Below are 24,941 nucleotides of genomic sequence, written 5' to 3'. Positions count from 1 at the left end.
ATGATATATTCTCCCATTGAGCTGCAAATACGGTTTCATGATGAGGATCATGGTACTGCTGTAAACATGGTGTCCTTTCCCTTTAAGGACAATGTCAGATTTTTTCATATATATATGCATTTGAATCGGTGGAGTAAAGAAGTCACTGAAGCTGCTTTCTCACTCAACTGAAGGTCAGTGTGTGAATAGGGAACGACAAGAGAGAGAGCATGCATGGTAGTGTGTGTGTGTGTGTGTGTTTGCGAGGGGTGCCGAGAGAGATGGCTGCATAAAATGCACAGTTACTGAATACTGATTACTATACACTGAAAAAGGGAGAGGAAGAAGAAGAGTCTGCTTTAATATGTAGTGTAACTATGCAGGCAGACAGGCTGTGCTTCTTATCCAGGGACACAGAGTTAAGGATCTCGTCTGTTCCCGCTATGCCTCTTGCACGCGCGTACGTGCATGTGTGTGTGTGTGTGTGTATGTGTGTGTGTGTGTGTGTGAGAGTGTGTTTGAGTGTGTGTGTAACAGTAGAGCCGTGCTTCAGGAGTCTATATATGAGGTCCACCGTCACCACTCTGCAACAGCTGCAGAGTGTTGCTTTTTTACCTGACTGCATGTGCGAGGGAGCATTAACAGATGTAACACCGCTAAGGCTTGCTTAACAAGCAACTATTTCAAGGTGTCTCAAAAAAGCGATATGTGCAAGATGTGCAAGATGTGCCTTTAACACCTCTACGTAAGTGACGACTCTTCTCTGACTTCAGAAGTTAAGATCAAAACCTGTCACGTGGGGACTCGGTGCCCTCATGCACTGGAATAAGCGGTCGCCCCCCGGGCTAGCTGTTTTTCATGCAAAACCTCCCATTACACGATCACTGTTTGATGTGTGCAGATTATGATTTTGAACACTCGGGAGAAGAAGTGGGTATTATAATCTATTGCCATGGGTGATAGGTCAGAGGAAAGCTATTTTCTGGCCTTAAATCATTTGGAAGGGGGAACTTGTGCTCTTGAGAGTGATGTAAAATTGATGACTGAGTGGCTCACATTTCCATCTCAGTAGCCCCTCAGCCTCTGAAGTTTTTGGGGCATGTCATGGCTAATCTTGTTAGAATTCATATTCAATCATTTCCTTGGAGGAAGTACATTCATTTACAATGCTTATTTACACAGTGTGTATTTATATGTATAAGCGCACAATGAATAATGTTCAACTCATTAACCCTCTGCATAAATTGCTTTTTTGCCTTTCTCCATTATGTTTTCGGGATTTGCGTCAAAACAGAAATTATTTTCGTTTAAATCATCTACAGGCAATTTTCTGTCCTGCTATCACGCTGCCAAAAGCCTGACATGGGGTGCGTGAATATTGAGTTAATTTATAATCATCAGTCCTCAAAGGGAATGTGCAGAATGGGGAGCCATCAGCACGAAATGTGTAAGTAGGTGAAATCAGAAATTAGCCGGAGCCAATTTCAGCTCGGACGCCGGGGAGACTGACTGTCTGCAGACTTTAATTAAGAATACTTGGCAGCCGAGCAAACGCTCTCTTTGTAAGTGCGTCACAGATGTTTTGGTGGGTTGCAGATACTCAAAGTAACCGATTACTTTCTCATTTGGTAAACATTAAAATTAAATTGTTCTTTTAAATGCTGCTGCTGGAGGGCTGCAAAATCCATTTTCTGCATGGGGAACCTATAACCTCATCTGGGATTTCACAGTTAGTTTGCTCTACTACTGTATATATGTTTATATTATGGACTGGCTGGTGTGTGTGTGTGTGTGTGTGTGTGCATGTGTGTGTCCAAGATTTAATCTTATGTTTTCATTCATCGTATTTGCAGCTCCTCTGTGATTCTGTGGGAGGATGTTTTCCTTTTTGTGTCTGCCCACTAAATGATTTGTGTTGAAACACATGCTAATACAGAAACACAAAGGGCAATATAGTGTTGGCGAGTAACATTATGCCACTGAAATGGCCCCACAATGTGTTTCAGTATTTAGCCGGTTGTGAAAGAGGCTCCTCTTGGCTTGTTCCACACCATTTATGCGGCTCCGTGGACATCTGCTGTGTTCGTTCCCGCAGCCGCGGAGGTGAAGAGGCCATGGTACGTGTGTTGCTCTGTGCTGTTTACATAAAACATCCATCAGCTCCGGTTTGTTCTGCACTCCGTGTTGTATCACATCCCTGTCTGTTTGGACAGAAGCTATCACAACAATGCACTTTCTGTTGGATTGCAGGAGGGACTTAATTTTTTATGACAAAGAAAAGAGTGCTCCGTGATGTGAGAGCGTCGGTGTGTCTGACGGGAGATCTGATGTGGTGCAAGGCTTTATCTGTTGTTTTATTAGCAGTGGTTGATTCATAACCGGAGATTTCCCCCCACAAACACGACGACGCGGCAGCTGCTGAGTTCAAGGAGGGCATTAATCCGCGGCGGGGCAGTTCCTGTAAAAAGTGAAGGGATCCAGGGCGTCTTGCCAGTCTGCTACCTTTATCTCCCCTCTCCTCTGTGGCATGACTCTCTGCTGGTCTGTTGCCCCGGCTCTCTCTCGGGATGGCAGTGACAGAGCGGCTGCTCATGAATGACCACCGCCATATTGACAGTGCCTGCGCCAGGGGCCAGACCCCATGTCCCCAGTTCAAACACACACACACACGCACACTTGGACCAGTCAGGGCGCGCCATATTGTGGGGGGATGCTGCCCAGCCGGTCAGATTGGAGCTGAACTCTTGTGGGCCATCTTCTCCTCTCTGCAGGTTTCCACCACACTTGGTTGGATCTTTTTTGGATTCAGTTTGTCTCTCCGCCCACCTCTCTCTGTCTCGCTCTCTTCGCTTCTTGTCATACGTGGGCGCGCAAATATTGTTTCATGATCAGATTATGTTAATGGGAAGATGGTATATATCATAGGTAGCTCACAATCATGCAGTTATCATCCCCCCTTAAGAAGCAAACAACAGTCTGCAAGACAGAGATGAGATGTCTTTGTGGCGCACAGAATGGTAAAGCTCCTCAGGCATGCTGTTGTGCCTTTAATCCATCCTTGCCTTTGAATCCTCAGCCAGGAGCCTTAGCACCGAGCAGCACAAATAGAAGAGAGGCGGATACTTTGCTGCTCTGTGCTCTTCGTCTTACCTCTCGCATCTTCTCCCACTTGTCCGACTCTCCCGACTTCGGCACAGCGGTGCGGCCCAACCCTTCTTTTGTTTGCATTTCAGCAGCAGCCAAATGAAATATTGATGAACCCCATCTGACCCCTCATGGCTGTGTCAGCAGCTTTGTTAACGCTCCTTCGGAGAGGCACCTCGCTCATCTGCTTATTGGCTAGTGCTCACGTTGAACAGGCCGCGCGTGATGGAGCTGTATGTGGCGCCAGCTGTTCCGGGTGAAACCATAACGTTGACCCAACTCCCTGCAGAAGGCTGACCCTTTAATCCCGCTACATGGATAGACGGGGATCATACACCGATTTTGAGCTGGTGACAGATCCGCCACAGACATCATACTGTCATATCCGCAGCCTTGCTGACAAGACATGGAGGAGAAAGGGCATATTTTATGGCTACATAAAAGAGGCACGGGGACTTCTATAAGTTTGGAAAACACCACATGCTGCATGACTAATTGTCTCTAATGGTCCGTATGTCAATCTTCCCTCCCGCTACTTCCCTTTTGGACGTCTCATCTCGCCCTGTGTCACCTTACCGTAGTACTTAGTGGACATCATTGAACTTAAATCTACCCCTGTGCTTTGGGGAAACGGGTTATAGAGCATGCTGCAGAGTTTAAGTGTGATTTGGATTGCCTGTGTGGAGCGACACGAACGCAGCTCACTCACATGGCTGTGGGGTCCGAGGGCAAAGAAAGATCCGACCACCATATATTCCTGTTCTCCCGCAGCCTTAAATAGTTTTTATGTTGCACCAGCGGCATCCGCAGGTTATGGAAACCTGAGCTTTGAGTGGCATCGCTTCCGTTGCGGTTGCCATTTTTTCCATATGACTTGGACAGCATCCTCTCGATCCCATCTCCCTTTCACTTCTCACAGCACATAAAAGACCCATCACCTTCTTCCTTTATCTCCTCTGGCCCACGGGGTCAGTAAGCGAACACGTACTGCTGCAGAAGAACAGCTAATACATGCACGCAACAGAAGTTATCTCTCCTTCATGGTTTTCCTTTTCATTTTTTATAACCTCTTTTAAAGTGGCAACGACCGTGTGAAGATTAATTAAATATGTCATGTTTCAACAGTGTATATATTACTTAGGGTGTGTGAACTCACCTCACCTCGAAGTGCAGAGTCTCGTACGCGTTGTTCCCTCACATCAGGTCAAAAATGTTGAGGTAATTGACACCTTTAATTGCATGATTCTACTTTCCGGCCTCTCAGTGGAGTGTTTGTCTATTATACAGCAGTAATTGGCACACACCAACTAGCTCCATATCACACCTATACACCAGTATCAGACCCAAAAGTGGCAAGAAATTCCTGGAAAATCGTTGAAAATGCTGATGACTCCCTGCACATTTGGGCGTATATTAAATGTTTTGTCCAATAAATGCTTTATTTATTTTATAACCCTGCAATTGATGTATAAAAAGAGGAAAGCCACCAGAGCGGAGTGTTGCTCAGTGCCAGACCTCACAGAGTACTGTACAAAAACCCAACTTTATAACTTTATGCAGTGATTTATTTTTTTATAACTGGGTCATGTTTTGTGGAGACATATTCTCTGTTTTTTTTTTACCTCTACTGCCCTCGGGCTGCTTTGCCCGGAGCAGCCCTGGACAGATAGCTTTAGTTGTTGCTAAAGTAGCTGCTAACAAATGTACCGATCACCAGCAGCTGCTCATTAAACAGCTGCTGACTGGGGCCATATACTGCACAGCCTCTGAGAGGCTTGAAGGATACCGGTAGCTTTGTTGCTAAAGTAAGCATTGACTTGCTGCTAAATGTCACGTTAGCTGCCATTAGCTGGTTAACTTGGTAAGTGGTCCCATTCGCTGACTCAGCCCCTGAAACGCCGGCAGCCAAACCTGCCAAGAAAATCACCTGGGTGCTGTATTTCGCGCCATTAAACTGGCCTCCGTCTCCTCGGAGGCTGTGTTATGTTCCAGCCCAGCCAAGTTCACAGCCAGTCGAGGACGAGCGCCAACTTTCTTTTTTAATTTGGACAAAAAAATTGCCATTATATGATGATATTAAAAGAACATGATTCTGCTAAAAGTCAATAAATGAGGATAATAAATTACTAAGCAGCATTCATAAATGTTCCGTTGAAATACAGGCTACTGTTTTTTTTTTTTTCATGTTTGCCCTGGCATATTTTATCATCGCTTTATATCTGCATATCCGCATCAGCTTCCGAATATGTAACGTTTTTCGTACATTTGGAACGACTGCTGTTTTGCAATATTAGAAAACTCAGATATCAGATATACCATCCCAACCCAACCCTCTCCATCCAGTCAAGTTTAATTAACTCAGAGCCAGTGAATCGATAACCAGGCCCTGAATCCAGCTGCTCGCAACACACTCTTCCAGTCAACTGGATAAGATTATATTGCTGACGTTCCATCTTTTTTCCCCCTCAGTTATGACTCTCTTAAATATTAAATAGAGCTCAGGACAATGGCGGACTTAGCTATTGCACTCCTTTGATCAACATTATCAGAAGACTGCGCCGCTCCGGATTTATCTGCGGGGCTATTCTGGGATTCTTACATCGTACTGCTACAGACGTCACAGGCAGTTGACCTATCTGCAACAGCCCTTATTGAACTGGACTTTACTGTACTGTGATACTACGTTGCATTTCAATGGCGAAAGACACTTTCTGATCTAAATGCTAATGTAGTAGCCTGTAGTCGGAGTATACTTACTTCACTTGTAAAACCAGGCCTGTCTCTGGTGTCCTACCTTATCTCCTGCAGCTCTGATGGACGTGCCGGTGGGAATTAAGTTTAGATTGAGGCTTGGCTGCAAGACTGGCTTCAGGGGCTTTGGGGCTTTATGTGTATTTAATTCTATATAGGTGTTTTGCTGTGCAGTGTGGGCTTCCTCTGTGTCCCATGTGTCTCTCTGAAAAGTGCATGGATATGTCATAACAGCTGCTTTCTCACTCAAACCCTGACAAGAGCCACACACATGCGTCTCAGCGGTAGGTGCACTCCTCACACTGTGACTGTAGGGGGGTTTCCTGCTGGAGAGGATGAGTAAACATCTCGAGACTAGACCGGTTAGGCAACTGTCTGATGAATCTCTGACGCAGCGGTGTCTGGCTTTGTAAATGGTCAGTCAAAACCAACTGGATCATCCCAAACTAATCAGTGTTTGGGACGTTTGAATTTAAGGAACGGCGTCTGATCTTTGCCAGCTTTAGTGCTGTTATCTGGAGCCCTGGCACGTTATCACAACTGGATCTTCAGGGGCAGCATGATGTCATAAATTCCTAATTAACAATCCTTCCAGACACCTTTTATTGTCTTTATTGGTTGCAAATCACCCGAGAGTGACTGAAGGATGGCGGTACTGTCTAGCGAGCCTCATTTCAGAGGGCAATATTCACAGAATCATAAAAGGGCAAGATAGAACCATAAATATCACAGCAGATTGACATCTGGTTTTAATTTGATTTGGAAGACGAGGCGAACATCAGAATTAATGGCTTATTAGCACATCTCGACATCGCTGAATACTCTCAGCGCAAACATGTCCTCATCTTCCGCAAGCTCCACATAGTATGTGGTCCATGTAGGACATGACATGTTGTCATGGGGTGACTGTTTGCAGCCACAGCAACAGACTCGGCCAAACGTTCAGAGGATCTAAGGGCAGCTGACAGTGACATACTGTGTGGGATGAAAGCCTTTGTAGTTTTAATCCCGTCCTTATGCTCAGACCTTGATCATACATTCACACCAGGATCATGTGCCGTTGCATGTCACATACTGTGTGTTTGCGAGTCTGGTATGGTTTCAGATTGACTGGTCAAAGCTATGCAGCCATAATTCCCTGTGTAATTTGAGCAAAGACAAATTAGTTGATATTATCTCGTAGACATTCTTTTTATCTTTTGAAAAAGCAGCCGCCCCCGTCTTTAAACGCTTCAGTCGTACCGCAGAGGACGTCAGTCGCATTCCCCTGTCAATTTTTTAAAAACATGACATTTTCTTAAAAGTTTCTCTGATTGGCATTTTAATGGAGACAGTGTTTTATTTTTGGGATGCTGTCATGAGTGAGCTGACCTTGTGACTGTGGCTGTGATTGTCATGATTCAATTCCAGTCAGTAAATCGCTCAGCCAGACAGTCGGTGGCAGGACATCAAAGATGTGCAACAAACTGACATTTTCTCATGAAAGACATGACTCTGTTCAGTAATTTGGCTAAAAATAGTGGCTGCAAATTGTCCTCCAAAGGTATTTGAGTCTGGAAGGTGATTGCATGAAAACAACTCTTGTCAGTGAAATAAAAAGACTTGATTGAATTGAGATAATGAAGTTTGAATCAGCCTTCAGACACCAGATTCCATCAAGAAAGAAGTAAATATTTTGAAGATTTTTGTATCTTATTAGCCAGATGTGAAAACTAATTGAGATTATACCCACCTTCAGACCTTAAGTCGTAGATCGCTCCCTTATGGTGATGTTTTAGTATCTCAGCTGTGCTGAAGCAGCAGTCTGGTGTGTGACCCAAGGTTTTAAAAGTTGGTAAGATAAGAAGAGAAAGTCAGAGCCCGGGTTAACATTCCAAAAGTCAAATAATGTCGTACTATGCTCACTGTTTGTCACCAGGCTTTATTTTAAAAGTGTAACCAGATGTTGTATAGGGCTAGGTATCATTTAAAAAATGTCCTCTACCAATATCAACACCGATACCTTGAATTTGTTACTGGTTACATTACACATACACAAGTTGAGCCCCGACTCTGGGTGTAACCTCGTCTTTCTTGCTGAATGCTTCGAGACAGCCAACACTATTACATCTTTGCACAACAAGCATGATGCATGCTTATTGGCTAACTGAGGCTGATGAGATTAACTCCGTAGTTATTTCAATTTGGTATCAGATGACGAGGAATTTTTCAATACTTGGGCCATTTGATATGTGCCGTAAAATTATAGAAGTTCGATACCCAGCTCTAATGCTGTATATTACGTATTGATGCTAAGTTGAACACTGAGGCTTTATTTTGAGAGTCCAACTTTGCCTTTCATGTGCTAAATTGACTCTAGGGGGGTCTGAAGCTTTAGGCCAGTGACGTAGCTGTTGAATTTGATGAGTTGGTAGTGAGAGAGTGCCGGCCATGGACACTCATCATCTTTTTTTCATTGACATTTTGGGGAAGATGAGTTTCATAACTGAGTAGTTCTACATGAAATGATTTTATTGTAGACCAATCAGTCTGTTTTAATAAAAGACTAACTAGTCATGCAGTTTATAAAGTGTCCAAAATAAAGACAAAAGATCATAAGAAGTAAGCAGACTCGCGTTAAGTCTTGAAGTAGCCACAAACAAAATGGGAAAAAAATATACATTTTTAGAATATATGTGAAAATCTGAGAAAAGCGAGCATGAGGGCTGGAAATTTATCGAAGCAAACTTTGGAAGAAATGACCATGAACATACACACGCACAAGCACAAGCACAAGCACAAACACATATACTGTATATACGCTGCGACACACATACCCTTCCCAGACACGCTCATAAATTATGTTGTGGTATCAAAAAAACATTCTCCCGAGAAAACCCAGCTTTCATACAAACAAACTGCTCTGTCATTTTTCCCAGGCCTCATAGATAAAGTGCACCAAGAGCTCGCTTTATCAAAAGCATATTTCAGCTCATAATACAAAGTGCTATATAACATGAGTGGGTTTCATTTCTTTTAGCTTTGCCCACATTCATATTCTCTCCATCTGTCCTTCCCAGCGTTGGAAACTGAGCTGGAGCAAATGCAGTGCGGTTTGTTTGCATTCTGAGGTTTACGATGTAGTTATTGTAGTGTTTCCTTATGAGGGATGTCTTGATGTTGTTAACATGTTATTTCTGTAAACTGGACTGTGATGAAACATTCTGATTGTGGCACCTAGTCTAACATCGGTTAACCATCGGTTAATCGGCCAATAAAATCCCACCGTGTTCAAACCGAAGAACCTTTGGGTTGGTGCCAGACTTTATCAATGTTTTGGATGCAATGTTTTTGGCAAAGTTCATTGAAGGGGCACACGTTTGACCTGTTTGAAGAAGTTCTATGACATCTTCTGTGACTCATCGGGTTGTCTCAGCTTGGGTTAAGTATGGGACAATGAATATAATTTAAAAACAAACAAGCCTGCATGCAGTTTGAGTAATGTGGGTGTCTAGACCGGTCTAATGGTCTGATGAATGCCTGTAATGGAGTTGCATAATGGGAAATTTACAATCCTGATTCCAAAGACTTCGGATGTTGTTTCAAACATTTAGAAAAGAAAAACAATGAAATACGATGGTTGCTAATCGACATTGACCATATGTCAAATGCTAATTGACATATGGTCAATCAAAACAGGTATTCTCAAAAGGTGTTCATAGGATGAGACGAGGTACACCACTTCCTGAAACACATGATGTATAAAGGATATTACTACATGGGCTCAAGGACACTTTCGTGACTCAGGGTTGTAGGATCCTGTATTTCTTTAAAGTTGAACCAATACTTCGACCTAAAGGTCAGTTTAGCTGTCCACTGCTGCTTCAGTTGTGATGATTTCTTTTTTCAAGTCTCCCCTACGTTCCCTGTCTCAAGAAAGTATGACTAAATTTCTGAAACACCCCCTTCAATATTCTTCTGATGCTGTTTAGCTTTGATCAGTACATTGGCACCTGTAACAGCCAACTGGCAGAAGAGTCTCCTCTCTGTTTTTGGAGAACCTCTGAACAGGAACAAAGACAGAGTTGGCTAAATCTGCAACCGGGAAACAGAATGTGATAATTTGCTAAGCCTACGATTATAGCAGTCACTTTAATATTGCACTAAAAATTAAAATCCACATTAAAGGGGCTAAACTAATGGCTTGTGTGGCAAGAGTCCAGATATATATTTGCCTGAGTATTCCAAGATGTGAGCCAAACATGATGATATCCACAGTAATGCTCCCAAATCCTGAGAGTTGCAGATTTCATGTCTGGAGATATCTGAGTATGGGGCCACTTTATACTGCTGGAGAAATTAGGTCATATTTGGAGCACATACATGACATAAACCAAGTATGTAGTACTTTTAGTATGATAAATGTTCTCATGAAGTCCGGTACATTGAGTCCATATTGACCTGAACAAAAATCATAAGTGTTCCGTATTCTCCAGAGAATCTCAGAGATATATGATCATAAAATTTTTGGCCTCTGGTCCTTTTTCATGTGGTGAAATGTGCAGTTGGACTCTTTGTTTGAACAGATAAAATAAATAATAGATTGCTGTAAAACCACTAAACCTTGCCAAATACTTTCTATAGTGATGCTGCAAGGCTTGAAATGATCGTCCAAGCGCTCTGGTATATATATATTTTATGTGACAACATTTGTTTATTGCATTTTCCAGAACACAGTACTTGTCTCATAAAAACCAAACCACCAAGTTATGAAGTATATTTATCGAGTGCTGCCTCTTTATTTAGTTTCTATATAAACCTGCTCCTTCTATCACTGATGTATTATGCAGTCCAAATGAGAGACACGCAACTGGTAAGGCTACCAGTCGCGTGTGTAAGGCTGTGTAAAATTAAAATTTTCATCTAGCCCTGATGAAGTACAGCATTTGTCTCCCACTAATGTCATAACAAAGAAAGATATTCATCTATAGAGTTTAGTTTTTGTTTGTAGATCAGAGATGCGACAGTGAAGCGACTTAATTGAATCAGCAATTTAAAGGTGTAATATGTAAGATTTCGCCAGATGTCTAATCTATACTCCAAACAAAAAAGGGCAGCACATCACCGGAGTGACAGTAGCTGCTGTTATCTAGTTAGCCCGGTTAGCCATGCATCTAGTGGTCCGGATTCGAGCTCAGAGTACCAGGGATCCGTTGGTGTTTACACCGCCAGCACAGGAGTTTTGGACCAGATGTGCTGGGGCTAGCTGGTTAGCAAGCTAGCTTCAGTCGATGTCTCTGCAACACAATACAAGATTTCATGATGTCAAAATAGCAATTTTTCATGGTCCGTTAGAAATGTTATATATATTTATATATATATATATATATATATATATATATATATATATATATATATATATATATATATATGTATATATATATATATATATATATATATATATATATATATATGTATATATATATATATATATATATATATATATATATATATATATATATAAACTTATATGTAAATATATATAAATTTCTAACGGACCATGAAAAATTGCTATTTTGACATCATGAAACCTGGTCTTGTATATTGAATGTTTTTGACTAAAACTCTTACATGTTGCATCTTTAAATTAATCACCAAGTATTTTGATATTTAATTGATTGTTTTGAGTTGTTCTTTTGCATTCATTCTCTGACTCCACCTTTTAAATATGGATATTTTCGGGTGTCTTTACTCCTTTATCATAGTAAATGGAATATCTTGTGGTTGTGGACAAAACAAGACATGTAAAGACATCATCTTGATCTCTGGGATACACTGAATTTTCTCTCAATTTTCTGGAATTTTATAGAGCAAAAACACAATCAATTAATCAAGAAAATAATGACAGTTAATTGAGACTGAAAATGATAGTTTGCCAAAGTATAATATGGTTAAAGAACCAATTAGAGGATGCAGTGCAGTTATTGACACACTTTTTAAGATGGTCATTCAACTAATTGTGTTTCTAATAAAGGATTCAATTTAATTACATAATTAAACCGGCCAGACCTTAATTACATTCCATGTCACCCCCCTACTGTTTGTAGGCTGAAACATCTTCGTTATCTAGACCACATACTATGCTGCTCTTGCATGCTGATGCTGCCCACTGTGATCCACAAGGTAATGAATCAAAACTAGAAATTGTATTTCCCTATACTAATATTTCTTTTGTCACTGTTTTCATCCTCATCAGTAAAGGAGGCATTGGTCAGCCCTACTCATTCTTTGCGTCATTATCTTTTTCCCCGGCTCTGTGACACTGTGTGTGGAGAGGCTGGTCCAGTCCTCTCTGTCTTTGCAACACACGTATGTTGTCAGGAGCATTCAGATTAACTCAGCATCATAGGAAATGGTTGAATCCAATGTCATCATATACACCCCCTCCATCTCAGCCCAGGCTCCACTCTCTGGTCTGCTTTCTCTGCTGTGCTCTGCTTATTTTTCATATTCTCTTCAAGCCTCTGTGTCATCCCACATGTACCCACATTTCAAGTCTCACTTTGTATATTTCTCTCTCGCTTTGCCCCCTCGACCTAATGCAGGCGCACAGGGTCCCGTTGCTCTGAGTCGACGGATGGATGGATGGATGGATCTGCGGCTGGCTCTGGAGACAACGGGCTCAGATGTGTCCTTCAGGCTACTTGAGGAATCAGTAACATGCACTCTAAGAGTCCTGCTGAGCTCTGATTAATGTGTGTAGCTCTCGGAGAGAGCAGCACTGACGTAGATTGTATTGAATTTGGAGTTAAGGGCCTGTGAGCTCACCGGTCTCTGTGGATTTTCACTAGTTTCTCCACAGGGGGTGAAAGGAACTCTTGTCACTTTTAACTTGTTAACAGCTTTTTTCTACCTTTGGCAGCCTTAATAATTTGCTGTAAGCATTTGAAATTGCTACCTTTCACAGACAATAGATCTGTTCCTGGAACATGTGGTCAAAGACACTTACAGGCTTTGTGGAAAGCAAGTGATCTGTAGAAATACTGGTGTCAAAGTAACCTTACCTCAATGTGAGAGATTCGGAACATTATGTAGTCCTTCAGTAATAAATGCGAGAGGGGATTAAATTGTCATACTCAAGCCTTAAAATGACCTTTTTTCAAAAAGATAAGCTGATGTATGATGAGTGGGAGGGGGTGTCCATCAGTCTGACATGTTCTGTAAAAGCCTACTGCTACAAAATTAAAACACAACAAAGCAACACTGGAATCCCGAATAACTGGAATTAATGGTGCAAACAGCTCGACTTGAACGAACCATACCTTAGTGAGAAAGTTCAAACTACACCTGCCAGTCAAATGAGTGACAAATTAACAGTAGCCATGCTCATGACTCACATTCATCACCATAGCGTTCATCAAGCATGATTGGCTGTGAAGAGGTCAAGTGAAGATCCATATTTTGCCTTCCTGATCATGTCGGGAAATTAATTAAAATGAGACGGTGGGGACCAAACCACTAATGTGAGCTTCTTTAAATTGTCAAACCGTTGTACATCATGACATCTTTAGTATTATTGATCTTACACAATAGACATCAGCGAGAGACGGGACTGTTTGTGGCGACTCCCTCAAGACGTTAGCATACTGTAGATGCTGCTATACCGTCAGTTATCTCAGAAGTGGAGAGTAGATTCCATTGAAAGAAGAGGAAAGAACAGCATTAAAGGCTTTTATCAGTTGAAAAGATGTTTTCACTCTTCTCTCTTCATGGGCTTTGTTTCAGGTCTATATTGTAAGGAAAGTTGACATTTCAATCTCACTCCCAACCCGTCAAATACTGACACGTTGGAATGGTGGCTGACCCGACCTATAACCCCAGAGCATTGGAAGTGAGACTCAAAAATCTACTTTCTTACAAACTGGGCCTTTAATGGTTTGATTTACTGATGGGCCCTGCTGGTGGTGGTAACCCTCTCCTACTGTTGATCAGATTTGCTTAGCCCACGATAGACAGATGGTTCATCCAATCACCTGCCAAGTATTTATTTTGATTTGTTTTTAAGTGCTTGCCCTTTTGTAGTGGTGCCTTTCCAGACGGTTTTGTGTACCATTCCATCTGGTGTTTCAGGTTATTCCTGTGGAGAGTTAGTTAAGAGGATTGATACCACTCTCTAAAGTTGCCAAAATCCGCCTGCCAGCTCCTCTAAAGCTCAATAATTAGCACATTGTAACAGATTCGCTTAAAGCTCCTGCTACTAAGATGCGCTTGAAGGTTGCATCAGGCCGCCATCCGAAAGCATCAGCAGGTGATGAGTTGGGAATGACACTCAAAAGTTAACTATCTTACCAACAGGAACTTTAAACCGGACAAAGCCAAGGAGTTGCAAGAGTGAGGTGACTGTTTCGTGGTTGCGAGCAGCCACAGCTTCTGCTGGTTACCTGGTGCTGACAAGCCTACACAATGCACACTGCCTTGCCAGCTTTCAGAGTGCTTTTAAGTGGATTTTTTCTTCTGTTTTTTTTTTATTCTGGGACAGAGCCAAGTCAACTGTTTCCCCCCTCTTCCAGTCTTAATGCTAAGCTTAGCTAACTCACTGATGGCTGTATTCTTATATTTAGCATAAAGACATGAGAGCGGTACCAACAATTCTTTGTATGTTATTTCACAAGATTTTAATATGACTACATATTAAAATCTTGTGAAATAACATACAAAGAATTGAACCATCACAGTCTGAGTTGTGCCAGTGAATTGTGAAATCTGATTTCCCATCCTTTCTCTTCATCACAACAACATCACAGGCTCTAACTCAAGGCTGTCTTTTTCTTTCACAATGGTCCAACTCAAGAGGGTTAGAGGGTCTTGTCTTTGTCGATTGAGTATTACTGGATTTACCTTTAAGACCATTCAGTTGAAACTCTCCCTCCATCTGTCCGGAGGCTGAGCCATCGGCAGCACTCAGCTGACAGAAGACCCTTACGGCAGCGCAGCAATGTGCAGTCCTGCAGCAGACCTGTATTAGCTTGAATGTTGATTCTTGGGTGCAGTAAGGGCACTTACTTTTTTATTTGAAATTTGACAGGAAGGGCCCTCACGGTCGCTACCTTCACATGTAGCTGCTGCCCTAGGATATCTTGTCATCTCAGTGCGTGAGTCAGCGGGGCTATTCAGTGTTTGACCCCGGCTTTGCGTCGAGGAGCCTCCAGCATCTTAAAGCCACTATCCCCTTTCCATGCTTCAGATGGTGCCATAATTCCTCAGCCATGGACGCTGCCAGTTAAATGGGTCCCCTTACATGGATGTGGGCAGTGCATAGATGAATTACACGGAGCAACAGCGTTACCAAACTGCAGCTCAGTCCTGTCACCACCACCCACATCAGACGCAGTAATGTGTCGCTTGATGTTCGAAGCTCACTTTCAGATATATATAATAAATCTGCATCAACCTGCTATCAAAGTTAGCATTGTATTTTTGGCAGTTGGAGAATTTTTACAAATTAAAAACAGATCAAGAGCTATACTTAAATGTGTGAGATCGCGAGGTGTCATCAGCAGATTGACACTGAAAGCTCCTCTCATGCAAAAGAGCATGCCGCTAATTTGCAACTCACACACACACACAAACACACACACACACACACACACACACACATCATTTTGTTTGTTTCTTTGTGTATTTGTTTGATATTCTTAAATTAATCTCTGGCCTCTCAATCCCCCTGACACCGAGGATGAAATTGCTGAACATGTATAGTCAAAGAAAACACAGTGATGGGCTTATTAAGGACACGGGGAGCAGTGAGGAGGAGCCTGGCTCTGCAGCTGCTACATTGGCTGTATGCTCAGCAGTGGGGAGGAGCTGATGTAGAGAGAGGGAGAGAGAGAGAGAGAGGAGAGAGAGAGAGGGAGAGAGAGAGAGAGGGAGAGAGTTGGGGGAGGAGGGCAGTGCTCTTGCTGGGGAGATAGGGAATGCCCGTTACTTGCGTCTGCCGATAATAGCACATCAGCCGAAGCGCTGCTATTGGGAGAGCAGAGCACAGGCAGTGCGGAGGACTGAGCCGCTGAGCGCAGGAGGGTCCACTAGAGAAGACAGGCACACTCAAGGAAGAGGCAGAGAGAGGCAGGGAGAGGCAGGAAGAGAGAGCGCATCAGAGCCGGTGTGAAGGAGCAGAGCAGTGGGCGCAGGAGAGCAGACGGATAGAGGAAGGAACAGAGAAAAGTTACCAGGTCAGCACTAGAGTGTGGAAGCGGAGCAGCTGAGACTCTCCTGGGGTTCTCTCTCCCTCTGGAACTGCCCAGTACGGCGATCAGCAGCACAGGAGGAGAGTGATATTACAACAGGGGGGATAGAGGGAGTACTGTAACTTCTTCCTGGAAAGACGAGGGTAATGCTCCTCACAGCACCCCTGTGCACAGCCACTTCAGGACTACCACAGCAAGACAGCAGCAGCAGCAAGAAGAAGACACTTGAGCCTGGCAGAGGTGCCTGGACAGTCCAGCTCCACTCACTTCTACACTGAAGACTTTCTTACACAACTGTGTGCATCGAGGTGGATGTAATTGTGTTTCTGTGAGGCTTTTATCTCTTTTTGTGCTTCAGAGTGAAGCAGTGGTGATTTGGAGGGTGAGTTGTCCTGTCCTGTCATCTCTGAGACTATGGTAGACTGTGCGTCAGGGAGCCCTTCATCAGCAGCTGCAGCCTTAGAGCATGGAGAAGTCCAGCAGTGAGGAGTCAGCCATTCACCGTAGCCCCTCAGTAGATAGCCGTGACTCTGATTTTGCACAAGCCTCCACGTCTGGCCGCCCATTCGGCGGCCGCGGCTTCACTGCCGGCGCATTCTACGGCTCCACGGGGCCGCGCAAAAACGCACAGCAGGGGCAGGCTGGAGCGGCAGCTGACGCCAGCGCAGGAGACAAGACCAACAGCAAGTACAGCTCCCCCAAAAGCAGCAAATACGTGGTCTTTTACCTGGATCTATCCTTTGTGTTCCTTTTAGAATTCAAGAAGTGCAACATGGCAAGGGGCTGCCTCTGCTGCTTGAAGTATATGATGTTCATCTTCAATCTCATCTTCTGGGTAAGTGGCTCATCATCTTCCTCATTTTTCTCTCATCATGCTTGTTCACGCTGATCTAGTTGATGTGTGCAGATGTGGCTTAAAAGGCGATGCTGACAGAGTCAATCTGGCTTCAGTTACTCTGTCTTAAGCTTTATCCATATGTATGGTATTAAATGTGAAGACTCAGTCTGTGATTAGTTTATTTTTTTGAATGCTCATCAGGAAACATTATGGCACAGGGATGGTTGTCAGTGCAGTCATGCGTTTCTAATTATTACATCAGGCTGTTTATTCATGCCCCTCTCTCTTCATGTTACTATTCCTGGATGTCATGACAGAGTCAGTGGCATTGCACCAGGTCTCCTTTTGTAAGTGACTGTTGGGGGGCGGAGGGTTAGATTGTAGTGCTTAGGAGTGCACGGGTTCATTAGGGTTGATCATTCAGGTAGGTGGTTGTATGATTTACAGCGAACATGGGGTTGAAAGCTGCTTTTGGCATGCAAGTGAAAGAGAACACCTCTCTGCAGCGCAGTCACATTGACGAGCAACGCAATGTGCACCGGGGGGATATGAGCTGAGATGGTCAGATGGTTTCAAGTAATTCTAGAGGAGATGATCTGATTTATGTGCTTCATTTTATTATTTGCTCTTTCGATGAGGTGTCTTTTCTCTTGAGGTAAAAACACGATGGCTAAAGTTTGTAATTGCTGAAGCAGGATATTTAACTTAATCTGCGCAATTATAGATTATTGTAATTATCTTTGTCTGAGGTATTAACAGGAAAAACTAAAAAGAATCCTAATGGAACGGGGCTCTCTGTGCCAGATTTACTCACAAATAGATTTCACCTGGACAAACCTGGCCAGCGTGTGGCAGGCTCTGCTGTGTACCCATGCATGGGCATTTGTTGTAAAAGTGGGCATCCCTTGAATGTTTACAGAATGGATTAAAGGGCTTATGGGTTATGAGGCCAAGTCCTTTGTGTGGATGCAGCGAAGCGTGAAGCGTAAAAACATCCCAACACTGGGGAATCTACCAACCCCAGCCCACCATGTCACTGGGTTGTGAGCCCTGCTAACTGGGGCAACAGAGTGGGTATTAGCCCAAGCCCAGCTGTGAACCGGCCAGCATTGAAAACACACACACGTAGACATGCACCACACAAATGGGGATCCATCTATCCCATTGTCCGCTTCGTGTACTCACACCGCTCGTGGCCAGGCTCAGGCCCCGGAGCTGTGGGGCTCTCTGCTGCTTCAGGGTGATATCTCACTATCATCCTCATATCATTACCCCGTCCGCAGAGGCGCAAGGGCAAGAGTGATTGGCACCGACATACAAATGGCTCACGGGCTCTTCAGTGTGCCTCGCCTTCATGCAAATGTTTGTTTAAGGGAATGAAAAGGGTCAGGACAGCTTAGCTGATCTCAGATTCATTAATGCAGACATTGACTCACCCTAATGTGAGCATGCCTCAGTCGGTACTCGTTGTCCTCGTAGCCTCAGGCCTTGTTTGAATTAGGGATGGAGATTTAAAGCATCACTTCATCAGTGTGAGCAACACCTGCCCTCATACTGTTCTGCGGAGTAGAAAACCACATTTGCTAAAATGTCATGCTATAGTTATCCGGTCCAGCATTATTGTGAGTCACAATTTTATCCCATTTATCATCAAAATATATTTAAAATGTTAAGATTAAAAACTAAAATTGCACTAAAGCATAGTGGAATTACGTTAACTTTAACACTTTTATGTTTTGTGATGAAACAGATATTTTTCATTGCATCACATTTGGGACACAGTTTTTTAGTGAAAAACAATCAGTCGAAGAATCTTAAGTGAGGTATCATAAATTATAAAGGATAAATAAACAGTAATCTCCATGACATTATTTAGTTTGTAATTTGTAATGCATCCTATTTAACTAGTTTTTGTGAGGGGTAGAATGTTCAATGCCATGTCTTCAGCCATGAATAAATCAGGAAGCCCAGTATAGGACTGTACGTCAGCGAGCTACACATGTATTTCAAGTCATTCATGTAAGTATTTTGCTGGGACAGGAGCAACAAAAGACTGGGAAAGGTGTGGAATGCTCCAAAAACACCTGTTTGGAACGTTCCACGGGTAAACAGGTTCATTGGTAACAGCTGATTGTATCACGATCAGGTATGAAAGGGGCATCCTCGAAAGGCTCAGTCTCAAGAAAGGATAGGGCGGGGTTCAACACCTTGTGAGACACATGATCGAATGGAGAATATGACTACATGGGTTCAAGAATTGACTTCATTTACATTTCACAGAGCGTCCAACTTTTTTCGGACTCTGGATTGTACGCCTTGCTACATTCTGCACCCTATCAGTTCCCTGCACGTCAGTTCCAGCATGCTTGGCTCGTTTAATAGATCAGAAGCTGCCTCAGTGCACTTTAACATGTCGACCTTTGTCCGAGGTCAGGGGGGCATTATTATCCGCTATCTTCTTGAGGGGCGGTCACAGGGGATTTGTGTGTAGGCGTTTACTTCCAGGGTTCTCTCCAGCTCAGTTTGTGCTTAACCCTTTTCAGTGGCAAAAACCCCACCACTAATAACCGGCTGCTGCACACCACTAATAGGGAGGTGGAAAAGAGGCTTTGGATTTCAAGGCTGGTGGCCTCCGATTCATGTGGAGCCGGGCTTGTTGGCCCCCATGGAAATGCATTACAAACATCCCGAGAGTGAGCAGAGAATCACCCTCTGCCTGAGATTTGAGGACTCTCTCTCCGTCATTATGTCAGTGGATGCATATGTGTATATGCGCGTGTGTGGGGGCAGAAGGACCTTAAGTGGCTGTGGACTTTCCTCAGCACAGCAGATCTCATGCTGCGCAATAATTGAATTTTTACTCTGGTAATGTTCACTTAATGAACACCCACCATGCAAATTCACTCTTATTCCCGCAGGTTGATATCTTTTTTATTTTTTTTCCCACTACAAGATCATCCTAACGACGGTTTAATCAGTGTCACTGGGGGAAAGAGGGAGGTGATGCGGGGGTCAGGACGTAGCATGTGGCAGTTGGCTACGACCTTTAGCGTGTGACAGCTTGATGCTCATCTGCGAATGGCTGGATGGCTGACTGATTCTGGATCCTGGAGAAGCAGTGCGTCCGGTTGAAGGTTTTCAGAGCTGGGAATGAGCACATTTCTGGGATGTAGCGAGGGAGGGTGAGAGGCATGGTGTATCTTGACACCCCTGGGACTTCGCTGCTCTACCTCTGACACTCCAGGAATCACAAGGTTACTGCAGCTGGTAGGGAGGTCTTCTTCTGAAGCTCTGACATCTCATCTCAGGACTGGAGGGGGAACGGTGCGCTGCTGTAACCAGACACCAGGTACGGCGGGGGGTTGCTCCTCTTTCTGACCGTGCGCACATGCACAAGCACATTCGCTTGCACACGCGCAAGAACGCACAGCCTTCCTTGGAGGCGTGCTCACCACCCACACGCCATCCGCTGCACGGGGCTTACAGTGGTAACTTGAAGCACAAGGTAAACAGCGGCAGGCACTCCAGGCATCTCCATACATGCGCTCATCCTCAGGCCCCCCAGCAGTTGTTCATGACCATCTGGCTCCTCTTTCTTATAAGGGATTAGAAGAGTCTGAGCTGTAGGGGGAGTTTCAGGCAGATTAGAGCAGTATTGTGCGGTGCGGTTCGGATTGGGAGCACGGCTTCTTCGGACAGCCAGCAATCATTAAAGCAAATGCCCTTTGTGCTGTGACAATCTGGGGTTAAGTATGGCGGGGGATCTGTTGTGCCCTCTCTGGGACACAGTGGCTGTTTGATCAGCCTGATGCTGTGATTGATCTTATGTCCTGGTGTCAAGGTTATGAGGATATCAGTGTTGGTTTTGGTGCCGGGAGCAAGGATTTCAGCTTCTTACTCTGCAGCCTGCCCCTTTAATCTCCTCCATTCATGATTCAGTTTAATGTCCGCTGATGCGCACGTTTCCCTCGTCCAGTGACACTGAGCACCTCTGGAAAGTGAAAAGATTTAAGAATAGGCCCGAAGACACAACACAAGGATGCCAAAATCACAAGCAGAATCACACACAGTCTCATTTGCTTTGTTGGAAGCTGTACAGTAGCTAAATGGGCCCATCCCAGCTGAACCATTATAAAGCCATATCAAAAGCTAAAGCTCATTTGAGATTCATATTTAAAAGAAAAGTGTCTGCTCAGCACTCTTGTCCTACAAGTACAAGAGGGGTGGTAGTATCAAAGGCGCTCCTTTGTTAGAGGAAAGAAAACCAAATGTGTTTAGCATTCATGAATTCCTGTGCTTACTTAGGGGATTGCTGCAGGATTTATAAACCATTTGGTCCGAGGCAACAGAAGATTAGTTTCCCTATTGATTTAATCACTGAGTCTGACATTTGGGGTTTCAAATGTACCCGTGCTCGCACCCTGATGCTACAAAGACTACAGCTATGGACGGGCTCAGCGTGGTCTTTAAGAAGTCCGTGTGAATGTCCGCATCGAGCTGAGCGGAATTCCTTCAAGCATTTCACGGGAGCGGTCCGTTTCCCCCGGGGAGCTCGATCTAAGGTGCTCAAGCAATTTGCCTGTTTTCCATCTTCCATGAAAAGTCCAGTCATATTTTATAGCTCAAGAGAGCGTGTATGGTAAGAGACTTTTAAGGTTGTTTTTTCTTCTCTTTCTTCTTCTTCTTCTTCTTTTTATAACACGAGCTCCATCAGTCACTGCCAGGTGAAACAAGGATTGGGGCACAGGGAAATAGATGAGGGCTGAGTGCGCTCTGCGAGATGATGAAACAAGCTGTATGTGCTGCGCTGTCACATGCATTTAATTCAATCGGTCTGCAGTGAAAGGCTGGCTCCTGAATTGGCTCTGAATGGAGCGTCAACCTCAGCCAGTCTGTCCTGCTAAATTTAACGCCTCCAACTATGACAGGAGAGGCAGTGGTCAATACAAGCACACACAGGATATATCCATATCAAACATTTATATAGTGTGTAATATGATTATATTTCAATGTATTGTAGCCAGACTCTGAGATGGCCTCTTAATGTTTACATAGAGAACATCACTGTGTTTATATGAATCCTAATGATTTGAAGTCTTGTAATGAGCATCCCCTATAGACAACTGGGCCTTGATTTCGATTGGCCAACCTGCCTGGTTAATATCTCCATATGCCCGCCTTTGTCCGGCAGATCGTCTGGGGGAGATCACTCTGATTTACACGTCTCTCTCCGGCTGCTTCGATTTCCCGGGCTGTGCTGTGTAGCGCCGTTGAGCTCATTAGCTCGTGTTGCAGATCAACTGGGTTACTGAGCTGCTGTGTTTCACTCTAGGGGGTCGGGGTAATAGAGCAACAGAACTGAAGGTGCATTTTTCCGACTGGGCGCGGTAGGTAGATGGTGCTTTTTTTTTTTTTTTTTTGCAAGGAAGTTTCCCACCCCATCACTCATTGCTCTTCGAGCAGGTCGGGCTTCAGGCTTGATGAGTTGTTGTTTGGTTTTGCGAAAGGGTGATCACGACACACATGGGAAGCTGAAAACTGCAGCGCTTTACTTCAGTGAAAGGTGGAGATTAAAGGGGCACCGTGTAGTTCTGGAGAAGAATGTTAAACTCAGACATTTTTGTTCCATAACTGAATAAACAGGCTGTTCTCGGAGGATAATAAGATCACCAGAACACCGTTAGAAGCTAGAAAAGTGGCAGGGTCCGCCAGATATAAACAACGTAAAACACTATGATTGTGTTGTCCTTTAAGTTCGGTTTGTTTATTCAGTTAATTCAGTTGTGAAAAGTCGTTTATTTATTCATTTTGTTTAGGCTTGAAAAAAAAAAAATCTGTCATTTGTAGTTGTCTCGTAAATTGTGACATGAAAGTTGATGTTTGCTACAAAGTTACCATAAATCAGCAAAGCTGCAGATGGCGTTTTTTACCCCGGTCACGACTATGTCAGCTGCCTCGTGCTGATGTGTAGTGACAGGCGAGAGCAGATGAAATAACGGTAGCTGCTAGGTACAAGAATTACAGCGCATGGATCACCTCAGTCTTAAATTCACAGCGTTCATTCATTTGTTCCCTCCCTTGCTCACATTACACGAAAGTGTCTCTCCTTTTAGATTCTGCAGGCACAAACAGAGCACAGTTATGCCTGTATGTGCTCGCACATCTGCAAGACTTACTGACAGATACGAAAACACACATTCAGGTGTTTATCTCAGTGGGTAGAGCAGGCGTCCCATGCAGAGAGGCCTTGCCCTTGCTGCAGCGGTGCCGGCCTGGGGCCCTTTGCTCCGTGTCACTCCCCCTCTCTCTCCACCTGTTTCCTGTCATATCTTCAACTGTCCTGTCAACAAAGCCAAAAGGCCAAAAAAATATACTTTATAAAAATGGAAAACACACGCTCACGGTGGCCAGGTTTGTTGCCATCTTGGTGTTAAAATATTCCGCCAGCATTGACTGCACCCTACATCAACCGTAAGATACATCATCTTTTCTCGGCTCCAGCATGCAAAAAAAAAAAATGCAGAGATCTTGTTTTTCTAAATATAGGCCAGAGGAGTTCAGAGCAGAGAGAATAGGAGAAGGATGCAAAAAGATGAGCGTCATTAGTTCTGCATATATAAGCAGGAAGCTTTGTAATGACTATGTGCCACATTGTGCACCGCAGGCAATAGGGAAGGCAGCATCGGTGTTGTGTGTGGTCAATAATGTGTTCATATCGCTGAAGTAAAAAGCAAACAATATCCTTATAAGTCATGTATTTGGGTTATTGATCAAAGAGTGGCCTATCAATTCTTTGTAGCATCTTTTGTGTGCCCAAACAAGGCACACACAAATAGGCTTTTTTCTTTTGCAGCAAAGCCCCAGATTTCATAATGAAAATCTTTTTTTTTTCTCCCCAAATTGATTGTTATTATCAGGCAAACCATTGTGCAAGAATACAGAAGTCTGGTTAGGAAAATAAGCGTAATTATTGTAGCTTTTCAGCTGCCTTTTTGAATTTTGAATCAGCTGCCACTCGCAGTCGTGTGGTGACACTTGTGTAGTGCCTGTGGATTTGTTGAGATCCAGTAAAGCTGCGAGTCATAACACAGACCCGCAGAGCTCTGTGGAACGGTCAGTGCACGCTTTTGCCGTCGTCAGTCTCTGCCTGTGACAGATATGTCTGAATGTGCGCTCGTTTAATGTTGCTTCGTTAGGTTTTTTTATTCCAGCTGCAGAAATGTACAACTTTATTTCAGTTTGTGGTCACCGGAATGTTTTATTCAATCTCGGTGCAGCAAAACATGTCGGAGCGCGCACGGATGAAAAATGCATCAGTGCCACGTGTGTCCTTGTTCTATGGGGTTGACTACAAACTATCTATCCTCACACTCCCTTTTCACCCCAGGACAACCAATCAATGCTTATCTGCACCTAAGCAGTGAATTAATGTGAAATGTTAGCTCGCTAGTCCAGCTACTCAGCATTTTTTCTGACACCTAGAGGCAAATTACAGTGAAATCAATGTTTCCCAGTCCGTCTCCACCTCCAGCCCTGCTGGCTTAGAGAATATCATTTTCTTGGTCTGCGGAGAGCAAACTAATTTCCTTTTAAGGTTCCCCTGCTCATGTTTAATTAACAGTATGTGAGATGTATCTATGAAATAAGTGCAGATCCTTAAGCTGTGCACACATTGTGTTTTAAATAGTGATTTTAGCATTGCACAGGTTCTAATCTCCAGATGAAAGAGTCATGTGGAAAGGCTGTTTTTACTGAAAGTACTAGATGAGCTTTGGTGTCCTGTGTGCAGCTCCCCAAGTTCTCAGGAGGTTATCAGCTGCAGGCTGAGGATGCATCAATGACTGACTCTAAGACCCATTTCCCTGGGGCCACTACCTTCAAATTGCTTCAATTGGTCCTGATTTGTTTCCCACCATGATCCCACGCACTCAAGCCTCCCATCTTGGGAGCTTGTTTCCACATATCTACCCCCCTTCCCTTTTTCTAAACAACATTTAGAGACC

General features: G+C 43.8%; 1 protein-coding gene across 3 annotated transcripts in view; it reads left to right on the top strand.

Annotated features, from left to right (window-relative positions):
* tspan9a (tetraspanin 9a) overlaps positions 1 to 24,941 on the top strand; it is a 202,386-nt gene that overhangs the window by 106,253 nt on the left and 71,192 nt on the right. For 2 of the 3 annotated variants that reach the window (XM_030425818.1, XM_030425817.1), the window contains one exon: positions 16,856 to 16,935. In XM_030425818.1, coding sequence (XP_030281678.1) covers positions 16,873 to 16,935 — 63 coding nt within the window. In that variant the 5' untranslated portion in view covers positions 16,856 to 16,872. Of the gene's footprint in view, positions 1 to 15,748; positions 16,936 to 24,941 lie in introns of those variants that run through there. The other variant, XM_030425816.1, reaches the window with a different exon arrangement.

The sequence above is a fragment of the Sparus aurata genome, chromosome 8 (genome assembly GCF_900880675.1).
Source record: "Sparus aurata chromosome 8, fSpaAur1.1, whole genome shotgun sequence".
Classification (NCBI taxonomy): Eukaryota; Metazoa; Chordata; class Actinopteri; order Spariformes; family Sparidae; genus Sparus; species Sparus aurata.
Note: the sequence above shows the minus strand (reverse complement) of the source record. Positions and strands in the feature narration are given on the sequence as shown.